This window comes from Electrophorus electricus, chromosome 17, assembly GCF_013358815.1.
Source record: "Electrophorus electricus isolate fEleEle1 chromosome 17, fEleEle1.pri, whole genome shotgun sequence".
NCBI classification, from domain to species: domain Eukaryota; kingdom Metazoa; phylum Chordata; class Actinopteri; order Gymnotiformes; family Gymnotidae; genus Electrophorus; species Electrophorus electricus.
The window spans coordinates 3,832,240-3,850,325 of record NC_049551.1 but is presented as its reverse complement, the minus strand read 5'-3'; the positions used below and the strand labels follow the sequence as shown (position 1 = coordinate 3,850,325).

General features: G+C 43.5%; 1 protein-coding gene across 4 annotated transcripts in view; it reads right to left on the bottom strand.

Moving 5' to 3' along the window:
- Positions 1-15,086, bottom strand: part of dclk1a (doublecortin-like kinase 1a) — a 41,953-nt gene extending 26,867 nt beyond the window's left edge. For 3 of the 4 annotated variants that reach the window (XM_027001618.2, XM_027001615.2, XM_035535887.1), the window contains exons 1-3: positions 14,914-15,086; positions 13,952-14,332; positions 12,948-13,294 (exon numbers count right to left, since the gene is read on the bottom strand). In XM_027001618.2, coding sequence (XP_026857419.2) covers positions 12,948-13,294; positions 13,952-14,309 — 705 coding nt within the window. In that variant the 5' untranslated portion in view covers positions 14,310-14,332; positions 14,914-15,086. Of the gene's footprint in view, positions 1-12,947; positions 13,295-13,951; positions 14,410-14,913 lie in introns of those variants that run through there. The other variant, XM_027001616.2, reaches the window with a different exon arrangement.
- Positions 15,087-18,086: the final 3,000 nt, after the last annotated feature.

Genomic DNA, 18,086 nt, shown 5'->3' with positions numbered 1-18,086 from the left:
AACTAAGATACTACACAGGACTCTCAAGCTCCCAGACTACTAGTTAGGGGACCTGAGCTCGAAAGAAAAAGACTGCCTGGAGGGTGAGTGGGGAATTTTTATATATATATTTACATATAAAGATTGTAAATGGCCCAGAAGATCTTAGTTACACCACTGTGTGTGGAAGCTAAAAACACAATGATTTGGCCATGGGGATGGTTTGGCAGCTGGTTGTGTATTAATCTTGGGGCCACTCTGCTGTTGTCTGCTATGTAAATTGGCAGTAGGTTTAAAGTGACAAGTGACGTTTAGCTGCAGACAGGGCCTGGAAAATGGTGTGTCTGTTGGCAAGTGCTTGAATCAGGGCTGGCATGGTGACCCTTTTAAACTATGAGGGCTAATTTAAGATCTGTTATCTGACATTCATATGCTGATGAATAACGTATTATGACTGAGACACACTGATCCCAGACCAGGACATTATTACACTGTATTTTTGGATCCAAAGCTGTAAGAAACGGGCAGCTCCATGTTTTGCCCTACGGTAACACCGGTCACTGATAAAACAAAAATATGCGCTTAACTAATCAGGGGCTGTAGGTACAGGTCTGTTGTACTTTATACACTTATGACTGGTTGTAATGAATTCTCCATCTAGTCAGCAAATTTCATGCAGCAACTCTGCCATCTAGAGGACAGAAATATAAACTTCAGTCTGGAGATTTGGTTAGGCCCATTCTGTATGGGCGAAATAAGTTTGTTTTTCTTGGTGGGTGAATAGTAAATGTATTTTCCCCTAAAAGAAGACAGGCATCATTGCAGAACCCCCTCAGCTACAAGCACTTTGGAATCCCACAGGTAAATGGGAATCAAGAAGTAGCCACAAGGAAATCTAGTACAGCCAAATACATACAAAGAGGGAAGCAAGTCCTGTGACATCAGCTGAATGGAAAAAACAAGATCCAAGATTTCAACACCTGTTCCCTGTCAGTCATCAGGTACCTCCCTGCCATAATAAGATGGCCTAAGGAGCAGATAGAAGCCACTGACATCAAGACAAGGAAACTCCTTACAATGCACAGAGGGTTTTATCCCAAATCCAGCCCTCTGAGACTGTACGCTAAGCAGAATGGGTGAGGACTAGTGAGCATCAGATCCACTATCCAGCATGAAACAACCAAGATCCAGGAGTGCACCAGGATAATGGCCCCAAGTGACAAAGTGCTTAGTGAGTACCTCAGACAGCAGAAACCTGAGGAGGACGGAAATGAGGAGGAACAGGGACCATCATGGGAGGAAAAACTATAGTTGTGAGTGAAATATGTTTTTCCTGGTGTGTGAATAGTAAATGTATTTTCCCTAAAAGATTTTATTCCCTCCTCCCCCCATCTTCACTCTCTGTCCTTCCCTCTCGCGCTGTCTATAGATGAAGAGCTACAGGATGACTAACAAAAATTGTGCCTGATAACAGATGTGTTTAGTCACTTTCACTGATAGTCTATCAACACACCTAACCCTATCTGACTAACACAATGCTGTACAAAGTGTTTATAGTAAATAAGTGCATCTAATCAAGTGAGTGTGTATGTTGAGGAAAACAGGAAAAATAATATGGGTATGCAGAAATATACTGCCAAATGGCACCGCATAAGGAAGCATCTCATTAACGGGCAGTGTTCCTAATATCCACTAGATGGCAGTATTTACTTGCAATGTTAAGCTGTTACATATCCTATCCTGTTCCCTTAATCATCTTTCAATTTTGAATTCAAAGATTAAATTAGTATTATAAATAATTGTAAATATCATACCAGATGATAGAGTATGCTGTAGCAAAAATGGTCTTTTTCGCATGAACTTCATAGTAAATGAGCTGAGCATGTAAAAAAAAAGAGGTTTGGAAAAGCTGAGAGAGAAGCTTCTCTCAGACATCAAATGTGAAAACATTTGAAATGTGTGCTGAAAACACACCGATAGGCTGCTCAAGTTGAAGCTTTCCGCAGGGCTGAACCCCAAACCCCAGAATGTTGGTATTATGATAGTAAGGCTCAGTTGTCCCTTCATTTATGATGACAGTCAATGACAGTGGAAGCTGCCACCCCGTACAGTTCTGACACGCTAAAAATCTGCTGCGTTGTGGCATTTGATAAGACGTGCACACAAACCCCACACACACGCACACACGCACGCACTGACGTAGAGACAAGCACATAGATGGTCCATAACCATAAACAACCCACCCGACGCATGCCCACACACACACACACACGTGCCCCCTGCAGCGCCCGGAGTACTGCGTAATCCCAGCATGAGTGGCTGTGCCAGGCCTGCCAGGGGGAGAGGAGGTGGAGGTGTCGGAGAGCAGACAGGCACAAGCGGTGGTGCGAGTTGTGGACGCCTGCTGCTCCACCCTCCATCTTCATCTGCTGCCCCAACAGGCAGGCTTCTCCAAGCTTTTAGCACACAGCAACACTGTAGCACCACTCACATAAACAGTGATCCTACAGTGACTCTAAAGTGTCAAATAGTTAAGGGATCATATGCCAATTCACTCACTTTCACTTCAGAAAACACAAAGGAAACAAAAGCCTTTTTTTTAAACTTGTGTTAAATGCTTTAGTCAGATCCTGCATATTTCACACAGGACGTCACATAGTGCAAGTCTGTCTCTCAGAGAAGCAGTTGAAAATAGCTGCTATGTCAGCACCTGAAGACGTGCATCAAGTCCTAAATATTCCTAACCAACAATTTATGAGAAGAAAAAACACATTCTCCACAAATGTGTATGTATTCACAGCACACTCCCAGCCGCAGCAGACTCTCTGCAACCTGCAAAATACCTATTTCAGGCAGGGGCGTTGCTAAACTGAAGATGTTGTTTTCGATAATTGCATTTCATAGGCTGTCACATTCCTCGCCAACAGCTCCACTAATTCAGTAAGTGGGAGGGTGTCTGAGACTTGCTATTTCAGGTAGACAAAAAACAATGTGCTAATTGGCACAAATTAGCAGTAATAAGACCATTCATCAAAAAATCTAACCTCGACCCTCAGCTGTCAAACTACAGGTTCATCTCAAACCTTCAATTTATTTCCAAGGTTCTAGAAAAAGCTGTAGCTCAGCACCTAAGCTCATACCTGAGTCAGAGCCAGATACATGAAGTCTTTCAGTCAGAGTTCAGGCCCCCACCACAGTACAGAGAAAGCACTGATTAAAGTAGTTAATGACCTGTTGTTGGCTTCTGACCTGGGTTAAGTCTCTTTGCTTATATTGCTCAATCTGAGAGCAGCAAGAGACACTATAGATCACAACATTTTACTCAATAGATTCGAAAATGTTGTTGGGATTAGGGGAATAACCCTTTTCTGGTTTAAATCTTATCTAAGCACTACCAGTTTAATATAAATGGAGTCTTATCAGCCTTCAACTCAAGTTAGTTATGGTGTCCCACAAGGATCTGTTCAAGGGCCCGTTTCCACTGATGATACTCAGCTGGATGTCTCATCCAAACTAGAGGGCATATATCATCTTAGTATTATTGAGGAATGCATAAAGGATGTCAGCACCAGATGTTGAGAAACTTTCTCTCACTTAATCCTGTGCTTCTGTCAGTGCCACAGATAGCTAGGACTTCACTCTCTAATTACGTAATGAAAATAAATGGTCTCCCAATCACATCTCTTTGAGTGATTTCTCCACCTCAGGAACATTGCTAAGATTAGGAACATACTCTCCTCACATGATGCAGAAAAGCTATTTCCTGCATTTATCACTTCAAGATTGTACTACTGTAATGCGTTACTACCTGGCTGTATCACTAAGTACCTAAACAAGCTCCAGCAAGTTAAAATGCAGCAAACAGAGTTCTTACTAGAACTACAGAATTTGATCACATCACTCCTACCTTAGCAACATTACATTCACTCCCAGTAAAATTTCCATGGGTCCATGGGCATTGAGAGTTATGGTAAACTGGGATGTTATGATGCTGTCAGGACGGAGCGACGGAGTGCTGATGTTCCAGGGTGCCCTCATGCCTGCGGTTCCTTCTGGCTCTTTCCTTTTTAGCTGTGTGGCCATAGCTGGTTCTGTTGGAGTCCATCTTTGCACATTACAGTTACCTACTTTACAAACCCTCATACCTGGACACGGCTAATAATCTTTTCTCTCTGCTGAGGTACACGTACCCGATGTCATGATGTTACTGAGCCTCAGCCCATCTCAGATGCCATGGCTCCTCCCACCACCCCCTGCTGTAGCCCACCACACCTCCATCCCAGCTAACTACTTCTCCGTTGCCCTTGATGGACGTTCTCCTGCAGGATGGGTTTCAGACACACACACCGTCGAGGCCATACTAGGACTTCCATAAAACTGGACTATTGTGGTGTCCATTGTCAGGCAGAGGAGAATGGGCCCCCCCTTTGAGTCTTGGTTCCTCTCAATGTTCTAGGGAGTTGTTTCCTGGCACTGTTGCCCTTGGCTTGCTCACTGGGGCTTAGACTCAGACATTTTTAAAGCTGTTTTGTGAAAACAGCTGGTGCAAAAAGTCCTATATAAATAAATTAGACTTTGACTAATGGCTCTGAGAACTTTCACTTGCAGCAGTGAAAACAACTACAAAATGCATGGCCAAGGAGGAGGCCAGTGGGGGGGGACTTATATATATATATCACTTAGTGTGTGTGTGTGTACAGAACAGACTCAAATTGAATGTTGCTTGCATTCTAGCACCACTACGAGTCCAATAAACTGGGATTATGACTGCTGGCTACAGTGAGAATGAAGCCTGCACCTCTCTCTCTCTCTCTCTCTCTCTCTCTCTCTCTCTCTCTCTCTCTCTCTCTCTCTCTCTCTCGCTCTCGCTCTCGCTCTCGCTCTCGCTCTCTCGCTCTCGCTCTCGCTCTCGCTCTCTCGCTCTCTCACACTACTATCACCTCAGTAGCATACCTGCAAAGTGATAGATAGCCATGGTGACTGTCAGACAGGCTAAATGCACAGCAGACACACAGACAGGCAGCAATCAGACACACACATGCCTTGCAGAGACACCACCATGGCCTCTTTCAACTGGAAAATACTAACAGACCAAAAGAAAGTAATGATTAATATGTTAATACACATCATGCTCACAGTCACACTGACACCCCGTGATCAGCAAACAGGCTATAACAATCTGGCGAAGGAAATGCCTGTAATTCAGAGCGATCAGTCAAGGGACACTGGCCAAGCCCGGCTCTTTTCCACTGTACAATGCTACAGAAAATAAGAAGCAGCTATAACAAAGATAAAATCCATTTTTTAAAGCAAATGTTTTCCTTGCAGCACTTTGCTGACTCATTTCGAAAAGCATCACATCTGTGGTTTGTGCGGAGCTGTCCATGGTTCTGAATCCCCAATACAAGCTCACCAATTACTTTCCCTTAGGCTCACTGGAACCAGATGGAAGCACTTTAAAGTGGGACTCGGAACCCATCTACTGTAAACATGAGAAGACACAGAAGTGCTTGAAATGACATTCAAGTTAAGGTAAACTAATAATTGTGTTATATCTATTAAGTTATGAAAAAGGTAAATGTAATAAAGGCCTTGCCTAGAGAATGTATGCAATAAGAACGCAAGTCTGTCTGTCTGTCCGAAATGTTTTCTTTCTCTGGAACCTTGTACTACCAATCTGTACTACATTGTAATTTTTACACTTCTTCTGCTGTATCTTAAACTGTAGTTTCTCCCTGTACAGACACAAAATAAAATGATGCCTGTATTGTAATAGTAAATGAATAATATCTAATATTTGCTATTATATATATATATATATATAAATAAAAGAACTTCTTATTAATTGAAGATCTTATTTCCTCATGCTGTCTCTCTCTTTCTTCAACTACAATTTACCTAATAACCTTTATTACATTAGAAAACTAACACACAAATAACAATTTATTCAAATGAGCGCAAATGGTATTATTTATACCATTATACCATTTATACCATTATACTTTCACACTGTCACACTGTCCGCTTAGCCATCACTGAAACAGATTCAACAATCCTGCTAACAGTCACTTAATAGGAAATGCATCTCTCTCAGTTGAACTATGACCCTTCATCCAAGAGTGGTCACTCACCCTTGTGCTACACATCGTGAGTTAGCAGTACAGTAGCTAATCTGGTCTGTGCCCAGGTAAGGCCCCCAGGCTGGGCCCGTTTGACGAAAGAAGACGGGCTCGGTGTGACGCAAACACACAGCAGGGGCTTACCAAGCTAACACACTCCAACAGCCCACGACCATGTGGAGACCCACTAGCAGGATTGTGTTTGTGTGTGTGTGCGCGTGTGTGTGTGAGATTGAGTGTAGGTGTAAGTGTAGGTGTAGGTGCATTTTTTGACGTAAGGAGGTTATAAATGACAAAATGCCAGTTCCCACTTAAGTATGTGTGTTTGCTTGTGTGTATATGTGTTTGTGTTTTTGTGTGTGTGTGTGTGTGTGTAGGAGAAACTCACACCATATGACAGGACACAGCAATGACAGTCATAAACGTAGGCGGACGGCTCGTCATAAAGCCCGGTCTTGTTAGCAAACAGGACGCATCAGCCAAAAGATCACACTACTGCCCACCTCCGTCATAGAGCTCCATACGTCCCCACACATTCACCGTGCAAGCGAGCACAGAGTCCATGGATATTAGCCACAGCCTGCATAGTACCAACAAAGACCTCCAAGCCTCTGCCTTATAAATGAAAGGCAATTTCCCCTGCTGATGGAGAAGCAGCACAATGTGTGCTAATGTTATGTCAGCTACTTAGGAACAACAAGAAGACATTACAAAACAAGGCCAAGAAGAAATTACAACGGCCCACACGCATCGGGCCTCTCCATGTTTTTATCCACTGGGGAATAAGTAATGGGGCATGTACATGTGTATTTGAATAGGAAAGGCACATTAATACGAGGACAAAGCATTCTCACAGCCACATTATTAACGCCTGCCTTATGCCGTCCAAGTATTCTCGCAGGTCACTGTATTGAGCGCTGTTCTCTGGAGGCACGAAGTGCGTCCGCCGCCCTCATGCATCACGGGACTACTACTGACCGGATATCAACACTGACATGGTAGGCGAGGATGTGTGCTAGGAAACAAACTTCACTGATCAATCAAACATGACTGCATTCTCACGGCCGAGGAGAGTGATCCTACACAAGCCATCACATCACATCATCTCCAGCTTCCAGCAATACAGCAAAGGCGCTGTCCCTGTTTTGTTGTTTATATAGGACAAAGAAGTTGAATGGAAACGGCTGTTGGTCATCACCCCAATGGTGTTACTATGCGAGGAAGCAGCAAGTGGCAGGAGAGTCATCCTCCACCACATCTTCACTCTCCCTTCTGCTCATCTGTATCCTACACACTCATGATGAACATGGAGTAACTGCTTTCTTTTCAGTAGCCGTTAACCCATAACACAGAGTCACCTCCTGTATACAGGGAAATGCACAGATGAAAAGTTTAATATATTTACTAATCAACTATCGATCGCTGTTGTAAGCAATATACACAATGTTTATAAAGTTTTTGATGACAAAAAAAAAGCCATGGCTGAAACTCCACCCTCCTAGGTAACGTATTCCCTATTGGCCACTCCTGTTCTGTCCCTTTCGGGACCTTCTAGAGTGAAATCAGAAGCCCCCAGAACTGCAGCCCAAGTTCTCTGAATTCTTTCCCCTGTAAGTGCATCAGCACTCAAATGCAAGTCAAAGCTGTTTAATAAAACCATGATCTGCTCTTGTTAAGTGCAACAAAGAGGTTCTGGACTTCTTTGTGTGTCCAGTGAAGGGCACTGGACCAGGCCTGCTAAACACCAGGCAGGCTGGGAAACAGTTACGCAGCTGCTGTTACGTAAGGCAGCCTGTGGACCAGCTTACATGCGCTTAAAGTTGCCTTTTTAATCATTACAGCAGAGCTACTGCAGTGCAAACCAGGCACGGGGAGGGCACACAACTAGAGGCTGCTACAGAGGACCAATCTCTTTACTCTCTCTCCTCCTCTACACCTTTCCCCCTCCCCGCTCTCTCCCCTTGGACTCCTCTCGTTTCTCTCTCCCTCGTACTTTCCCTCTGCATCTGTTTTTCTCTCCATCCACCTGTTTTTCTCCTCATGAATAAATGTGTAAATGGACAGAAAGCACATAGAGAGGATGGAGAGGCTAAAATAAACGAAACACTATTGCACAGTTTGCTAGCAGAACTGTATATTGTGCAATATGCCAGATTAATGTGATCAGAATAGTCTATAACCTACAGATAATAAGGGCAATGCGTAGCTTACTGTAAAAAGGCTTGTTTAGGCTTTGAGAAAAATCTAGCATGTGGTGAACTCTCTCGCAATATGCACTGTTTCTTATTCTAATGCTTTTGAAGCTAATATGAATGTCAGTTAAGAGGTGTCCATTACTGAGTTATAAAGTTTTTTATGTACTTCGGTTTAAATGCTACATTATCAAATGAAGATCACTTAGCAACAGATAAAAAGAAAAAAGAAAACTTCTGAAAATAAGTTTCATCATGTATCGACTCCACAGACAGAAGGGAATCCAATTACAAGGTGTGAGGTTTAACAGAGAGGGAACAGGATATAAGCATACAGTTAGTATTCAGGCTGATCAGTGAGGATGTGGCTGGTTGAGTAATGACGATTGTTTGTCAGGAATGGAGCTGGACACAGACGCGCGCGCGCGTGTGTGTGTGTGTGTGTAATCTTAATAAATACCAGTAACCTATTTAGAAAGCTTTGTTTCAGTGTTTAGGAGAGGAGGATTTACAAGTTTTCGGGCGTAAATGAGGTTGTTAGAAATGGGGGGCAGTGTGATGTCGTACAATAACATGGTAATGAGGTGGACAGCGGCTCTGCTGCGCTTCTGGTGTGTGCACACAATCCTGGCAACAGATGCTTAGATAACAGGGAGAGTGCATCTGCTAAGGTGAGGTCAGTCTCCAAATACATAGAGGGCCCGTGTGTCATCTCCAGTGGTGAAGACCTCCCCCTCTCACTCTCCGGCCCCTCTCTTTACCACACATGTACTTAGACTGCATACACACACACACACACACACACACACACACACACACACACACTTTGCTATTGAAAAAGCCACACCTACTCTCTCTTCCTTTCACACATACAGAGAGCAAGAGAGCAGAGCAGAGAGACATTCAGTCACCAACAAGCCCTCCACCTGGCAACAATGACTCAGCAAAGCTTCAGCGATGGCTCATTCACAGCCTGGCTGCCCTCAGACAACCCCCTGACATCCGTTTTAAAATCCTGATCTGGGGAAGGAATGCCCCTAATTCAGGGCATAATATACTGCTGAACAAAAGCGCTAGACCATATATAAGAGCACATGGCCCAGTGTCTCCCTGGCAGGGGGGGAGAGGGAAGACACGCCCCCAGAGCTCTGATTAAACCTTTATCCCTTACAAGCAGGGCAGCTGAACAAAGGCTGGCTGAAAGGGGTGGGCACGCTGGGCCAAGACATGCCTAATTGAGGGGAGGACGTGTGTGCGTAAGCAATGGACCAGCAAATTAGTTTGAAGAGTTATAATCTTGGTGAACACATGACTGATTACTGATTACAGACAGCCAAGGCCTTGTCTGAGACAACCCAGGATGACAGATGCCATCGGTCAACATTTGCTATGCTTGTTTAAGAGGGGTTCTGTGTGTGTGTGTGTGTGTGTGTGTGTGTGTGTGTGTGTGTGTGTGTGTGTGTGTGTATGCAGTCTAAGTACTTGTGTGTTTCCAGTAGGCAAACAGAGGCTTAGGGAATAAGTGCAGACAAGCCATAGTAATGTTCTAAGCCATTTACCCAGTTTCTATCTCACCCTGGACAATCACACACTTCCCCTTGTGACGTCATTGAAGCTCAGCTCGTTCCTAAGCAACTGGATCACATTGTCATAGAAACTGTTTGGGGGGGGGGGATCAGTTTCAGTGGAGGAGGAGATCATAAGGGAATGGCATATTGGGCTAAAATTAGCTCCCTTCAAGTGCCGTCAAAGAGAAGCCACACTGTGCATGGACTGACAGGTCTCGTTCATGGCCTGATATACAGATGAGTCCTGAGTACTGAGAAAACGTGTCTGTCTGCTGGGTCAACTGCTAAATGAGTGGAGCTCAGTGTGTGTGTGTGTGTGTGTGTGTGTGTGTGTGTGTGTGTGTGTGTGTGTGTGTGTGTGTGAGTGAGAGAGAGAGAGAGAGAGAGAGAGAGAGAGAGAGAGAGAGAGAGAGAGAGAGAGAGAGAGAGAGAGAGAGAGAGAGAGAATGAAACAAAGAGATCAAAGAAAAATAAACTGGAGAAAGTCGAGAGCATGCGTGCAGCACAGCCGTTACAGCAGAGCGCTTTAATGGGGTTGAACATGACTTAAACAACCTGACACGTTTTCATTATTCATTCGGGCTCGGTGCTTTGCCAGTCTCCCTCTGGCTCAGGAGAGGGGCCAGAGAGCATGTGCTCAGCACTCCGCTCCAACAGCACTGCGACACCAAATAAAAAGGTCCCGTGCGATCTGAGCACAGCACAGCCCAGATTCACTCTGAAGCTACAGAAAGTTCCGGAAGACTGGTGGACTTTTCTCAGAAAGGCAAATATAAAATCTGCATATTAAAATGAACAGAGGAAAAGCTATTGAGTAAAATCTGATGCAGCATCATGGCATGGTACAGTATGTCACAGTACAAACTGAAACAATTTTGCTTTGACATTTTTCCTGAAGAGTCTCCACAGAATTGGCGCACAGTGAGACAGGAATAAGAATAAGGCCTTGATCTGCTGTCTCCAGTCTCATTATAAAGGTTAAATTCATGGTGCCCCAAGACACTGAGAACTACTGCAGGACCCACAAACCCAGTTCTGGATCCACTCACGAGCTCTTTGACTGGGACACGCTTCAACCCATACCCTGCCATACGTAACAGTTGTCTGATTTGATCACAACAAAATGAAATCTCTCGTGGCCAGAAGAGGTTAGGACTTCATTGCAGAACTTTTCTGCATAATAATTATTTCAGAATCACAGATGTACTGACCAATTAGGGCAGGACCCATATCACTTTCCATAGTCTTCCTGAACTTGTTATATTTAAATGCTCTGCAGAAGAATTTCACAGTTACATGGATTCTCCAGACTTTAAGCTTTATAAGAACTAAAGCTGGGCTTACAAGGGCTTTGCAGCTTAAGAACACAAGTCGTGAATGCACAGACTTTAAACTGCAATAACCACACATATAGCAATGACTGTATTGACGGAGACTGAGAACAAGCCAATCCAAACACATTTTTCCTGGCCATTTTCATGTCATTTCCACCATCTGGGGTTTGGGCTCCTCCCGTCAAATGCTCTCTCACCGGTGGGATACAAGCTTTCTATGTTCCAGGTCACTTCCTTTTTCTCTCTCTGTCACCCCCCTCCCTCATCCCCCCCCCCCCCCCCCCCCCCCCCCCCCCCCCCCCCCCCCCTCGCTGGTCTTTGCTCATAATTGCATAATCCAGACAATTCGGAGTGGGGCAAATCTGTTTCATTACGCAGTGCCTCCAGAGCCAATCAATTCCTGCTCTATGGACCACACTGCTCTTAGTGCTCCTCAAGCATGGGAGAAGAGAGAAGGAAAACTGGTGTCTAATCTCTGAAGTGGAAAGTAGCATGAAGGAAACAGAAACAAACAGTGAATTAAAAGAATCATGAATTTCTATGTGGGAAAACACAATATGTTGAGTTTAGGTTATTAATTTTCTTGGGTTTAATGACTCGTTTTCATGCTGTTTACATACCATAAATGTAAATTTGTCATTTTATAAATTAAGGTTTATTATTATTACTGCTATACAAAATGGCTGCCCATTGTTTTCATAAATTCCACAAATCTGGTCCACAGATTCAAGGCTAAATAAAGAAGGACCTGCTAAGAAGTCTTATGAAATCAGTGTTGTTGACGTCTCATTGAAAGGTTGATGAATAACTTAACAGATCTTGGCAGAGCTCCATCAGTGGAGATCAATGGGCAGACATCACAGAGAGATCAGATCAGCACACCACCTAATTAGTGTGTGAGGAATTTTGGCCAGATGGCAGGCTACATTTCCACAATTTACCCATCTGAACAGAAAGAAGAAAGAATATGATGGCGAGAGAGAGAGTGGTGTGGGGGGGGAGACAATGTGAATGTGAGTGGGAATAAATGTATGTTTGTTTGCAGACGGGTGAAAGGTAGGCGTGGGTGGAATTGAAGGAAGGACAAATCTGGAGGCATTTCTGCCAGCTCAGGGAGAATGGCCATCAAATGCTTGTGTGGGCACAGGCATGAATGGGAGTATAAACCTCTCTCTTTCTCTCATTAGAGGCCTACAGGTACGAGACAGCCTTTTCCTACAGTACTTGAGCCACATGGAGGAGACCTTAATATAGGCAATTCATCAAACCCATGAGTCTAGATGACTGTGTTTACCAGAAAAATGAGCCCATATTTTAATTGGACTAAAGGCCGTTCTACATTGACAGTAGAAGTGTTCCGAAGCTCGAGACTTTACAGATTTCTGGTCTATTTTTAATGTACGTGACAGTCAGCCATTCTTTGTCAGATCTGAACATGGAGATGGCTGCAACAATGACCGATTAACGCTGCACTCAGTCTTTATGTCCTGTGACTAACTGATCTTATCAGACACCAAGATACACTGATAAGTGTTTACAGCCAAGTAGAGATGAGTGACTATTGATCAAACACACACTGATGTAATTATAGAAATCACTGAACTCTCATCAAGTAAGTCAACATCGCCATTGCCCATGGTAGCATGAATGGCAAACCCAACAAAAAGTGTTTGTCTTCGCATTTAAGATAACTTTATGTAGCACCATAAAGAGAATCCACAATAAAAAAAGCCAAGTCAAGGGGAACTCTGGTACCTGTTTTCCATCCAGTGTGTAGATCCTCTTCACAATGCCAGAGTCAAGCTTGATTGCATCTGTGATGTCGGCCAGGACCTGCTCAAATGAGTGGGCTGTCTTCTTGTTGAGCAGGACACGGATGGCCTTACGGGGCCTCACCCCACTACGGACGATGGTGACCAGCTTGGGCCGGACGAAGTCCCTGCTCTCCCTGCCGTCATGGAACCCCGGTTTAGAGCTGGAGAGCAAGGGTGGGAACCTGGGGCACACCGACGCCTTCACATTCACACACCAGTTGGGGTTGACGTTCTTGGTGTAGTCAAGCTTTTTGAAGGCTTCGATGGAGCCACATACATAACTCTCACCTAGAACAGGAAGGAATGGACAAGGGATAGCCCTTGGTGTTAACGTTATAAACAACATTGATGAAGGCATGACATAGCAGTCACACGCTTTAAATAGAACTTATAACAGGGGAAAGTACAGACGAGAAACACAAGCAGAGCCAATCTGTTACGGTGATGTCTGCTGAAATGCACTGATTCTACCAAGACTTCTCACCACTCTGTCAGACTTAGATGGGACTGTAAATCAGACTGTGTCAGTATTTTTTTCTGTTACCCTATGGGCCTTAATGTATGTTTTGTTGTGATGCCCAACCATGCCAGAGATTATATTAAGGACCACTTCATGTATTACTGGGCATGGGATGAAGCCTGTACTGTATTATAGTTTAGGGTAATGCAATTAACGAGGACACCAGTTGCTGTATATGTTAAATAATGCGGCCTTGCGTTAAGAATAAATACATATGGTCTCAGTCCAACAGCTTACCATTCGCAACATCTGTTTAAGCTGCGATTGCGAGGGATACGTATCAGTGCATTGATCCGAATCAATATGCAAACTGTTTTGCTGCGTGGAGCGTATCGTGGTATATGACCCATTTTAAGTACGAGTGTTTACACTGGCAGTATTATTCGGTTTGGTTAGGAGGTGCGTCATCCCGAGCTGCCACTCACCCTCCGTCAACTGGTCGATACTGGTGATTTTCTTTGAGCCATCAATCGCGTAGATGATCCGGACTCCTTGGGGCAGGTTAACGTTATCGGAGAGAGAGCGTGTGAGGTCGGCCAACAGAGCGTCGAAGGACCTGAATCTGTCCGTGGAGATAGCGTACACGATCCCGTTGAAATACCGATCGCCGTTTCGGTAGAAGCGCACCTTTTTCGCCCTCTTCTCCGTGCTCAGCGTTTTCAGGGTCCGCGTCCGGTACAGGCTACAGTGCGCACTGTGTGTCGGACTTGGGAGACCGTTCGCCCGTGCCACGCCGCGTCTGTTCCGTTTAACTTTGTCTCTCTCGTCGAAATGCTCCTCCATCTCTCTCAGTAAGGGTTGAAATCCTGCGAAGCAAAAAGGATATAAATCTTTCGATTACTACGCACGACGCGCTTGCTATACTCCTGAATGTTCCGTGATAGCGACGGGGAGTGATGCTGCCCCTGACCGAGTTCGCCTCCAGTCTGAAAATAACTTTTTAATGACTGCTTAGGCCACATAGACATTGCGGCTCCAAGTCTTTGGCGTCACTAAGACCCACGTCTGTCATACCGAAGACCTCTCACTTCGACATTACTAATATAAATGTAAACCACTGATGTAGCGGATCCTACAGATGCTATAATGTGGCAACAAATTTCGTAAAGATTTATGCATTTTGTCAAACAATGGATGTTAGTAAATGTCCGTAATTCCGTGAATTAATCACATTACCAGAGTTGGACGACTAGAATAGCAACTTGCCCTGTCTCCTACGTAGCCCAGAAAGCTTTAACACATACTTACACCAATAGAGATGAAACTATTATCTAACATGACTAAGGCAAGCACATTTTGTCAAATGGACAGTTGTCCTGTTGGCATCATTTTTATCCATTCTATTGCATTTGTACTTAAAAATGACAAAAAATAAATAAATACTTACTCAAATAAACAGTGACGGAAGGATAAAAGAACAATCCGAATTTTCTCTGGAAGGCCAAAATTCAGTATCGCCGATGTGATCGCGTCTTGTCCGTGAGAAAGTCCGGCGCCTCCTTTTATTGTCCCGAGGTTCTCCTGAACGGTGCTGTGAGCTCCAGGAGGCTGGTGGGTCGCAGCTGCTGCGCTCTCCGCGTCGTGTCGTGATTTACATTGGCCCGGCCCTCATTGAGATGCGGCTCCTCACCGCAGACCTGCCAAAGCCACGCAAAAACCCCGCCCATCCCGCGCCTCGCCTTTACTGCACCCCTGGAAAGGGTGAGGAAGGTGAGCTTCCGAAAGTGCCTTTTACAGCTATTATGCAATAGAAATTCGAAGGTATAAAATAGCGCGTAGAAATATAAACTAAACCATAATGAGAAAAAGCAATGTAATTAATCACGACTCAATCATTTTAGCTTACTCAACATGTTTTTAAATAGCGATAGGTATACTACGCTTTTAAATAACGCAAGGTACTAAAATACTGGTAAGAACAACAATCACATTCTGTGTAAATCGCCTATAAGATTAGTGAATTGACTGCATTTAATTAAATACACCATAAAATGAAACAATTAAATAGTTACATTAACATCATGAACATAACAGAAGAGATGAAGATTGATATTTTCCATTTAAGATCCAAGTTAATTGTTCGTTTAACTTTGATTTATTTAAAGGTTGTGTTTAAATGACAGTATGACAAAAACAGCGAAACAGTACTATAAATATATTTTCTTTATTTGGCAGAATATTTATATAGGAGCTCCAGTGTAAACGTTCTTAATCTAAACATCGTAGGCTTGGCTCATGTTTAAACCAAACGCATACACATTTCTGTGAGGTAAAAATTTGAAGTGAGATGGTCACTAATTGTCTACCAACTAATATCAGGCCACTAACCAAAGTAACGGAGGAGTGAAAATGAATATTACAGGAGAGAACCTGGAGAACTCTGTTCTAATTCAGTTTCATGGACAAATCTCACACAGAAAAGGACGCAGGTGTACTTTGCCCAAGTGAATGTTAAAGTGGAAGGTTTGAAAGGCAAAAATACTGAAGCAATCACTGTTTGAAAACTACAGTTGTTGGTTATATCTCAGAGTACCCAAATCATAATAAAACGAACCTGCATACTAAGAAGATTTATAGAAGACTTGCCAAAAGAAACTCCATTGCAACTGTCAAAGGATCTGCGATTTAGTAAATATAATTGATTACAATCAGGGTCTGTGGTTGCACGAGACCAAAAACATTTTGGCTACAACCACCACAGACAGATGTGCGGTAGGCAAAAATATGGATGGTTATGTAGGATAATATTTGATGTGTCAAGGTCATTTTGCCTCAAAACCTCTCGTGAACCTTGTTAGGATGCAGGATCATTATGGTCTCTGTGAAGAACCAGGGCATTCTGGAGCAAATTCTGTCTGCTTCTGGCAGGAAGAGAAACCTCACTCACTGGCGCTTCCAGCAGGGCAATGGCCCAAAGCATGCCTCCAGATCCACATATCAGTGGCTCACTGAGCACACAGCCGAGGATTTCCGGAATGCCTAGCCTAGTCGGAACTGAATTCCAGTGAAAACCTGCAGCCCATTAAAGACTCAATGAGGGAGGACCACCTCAGGCATCTGAACGATATTACGTCTCCTGCTAAGTGATATCCGACTTTATAAAACAAGGGAGACTCATGATTGTGGCAAAAGGCAGTTTCAAGAAGTATTAAGTTCAGGGATGCCAAAAATTGACAACTTTTTCAGAGTACAGTTTTCTTTAGTGGAAGTATAGCAATAGTGCCACAGTAAGATCCTGATTTTCTCACGGTAATGCACACAGGCAGATTATCTGTTTCATAAAGTGTTTGTTTTTTTTGTTCATATTTCCTGAAAACAAGGGCATAACTGAAGTGGGGGACGTGGAGAACATGTTCCCTGCTCTCTCAGTCTCACACGCACATATCTGTCCCCCGCACTTTCACACATTACACATGTAACTAATTGAGTGTGTGGCGACCACTAATACGTCAGAGAGTGAGCAAGTGAGAGAGAGAATGAGAAAACAAACAGCTTTTAATGGTTATTTTGGATGCTTGAGTGGCAGCCAAACAATGACATTTAAGCTGTGTGGGACCCAATCAGACTGAATACACTGAATCAAATCAGTGGGAGTTTGAACATGACAAAATGGCTAGCAGACAAGAATTGCCAAGAAAGGTAATTAGGGAAATTTGTTTTCTGGTATAAAATGATAACAAATAATACTGAGTCAGGTAAACATTTACTGTTGGGTACAGGCATTGATATAATGTAGTGCACATAAAATACTACTTCTTCGTGGCAAAACACCACATAGAACTGAATTATAACTCACTCATACATTATTAACAAATCAGGCAATTCGCTGTGTGTCTCCTTGCGAGTCAAATGTGTGACAAGCTAGTTGGTAATTTGTAACTGTCCCATAAAGTCCAGTCATATCTTGCTGCTCCAAGTGTACCAGAATTTTCAGGAAGGCAGGTTTGACTGTGCAAATGCACTGACTGCTAGAGAAGTTTTAGCTAAAGTAGCACTGTGGTAATGCTGAATCTAAATGAAAACTTACTGATTCCTTTTTGTCGCAGTCAGTCATGTACCGATGATTGTGCTTTTCTTCCACGCAAGCCAAGAAAGCAGAGGCATATTGATGGATTTGGTATTTGTAAGAATCAAATGTTAAAATCAAAACATTCCCAACAGTTTCATTCAAGAGCAGAACAGACATGTAAATCAATAATGCGTAAACAAATGTGGCAAGGTCAGCAGATGAGAAGTAAAAGTTAAAATGACAGGTGGAGTAAAGGCATGCTCTTGTTTAGCTTTGGCTGTATTATACAGGACTTGTTGGGATTTTGCTATTGTATTAAGTTATGGATGCATTGACCTTTTTAGAATGTTGGTGAGGGGCAGTCAGTCGAGGAGAAAGAAAATGAGGAGGAAGAATGTAAGAGAGAAAAAACGAGAGAGAGGACAAAGAGGAAGAGCACGAGAGAAACAGACGACGAGGCAAAGGCAACACAAAGCATGTACGGCATTTGGCTGACGCTTTTATCCAAAGCGACTTACACTTGACTGAATGCAAGTTGAGCAACTGGGGGT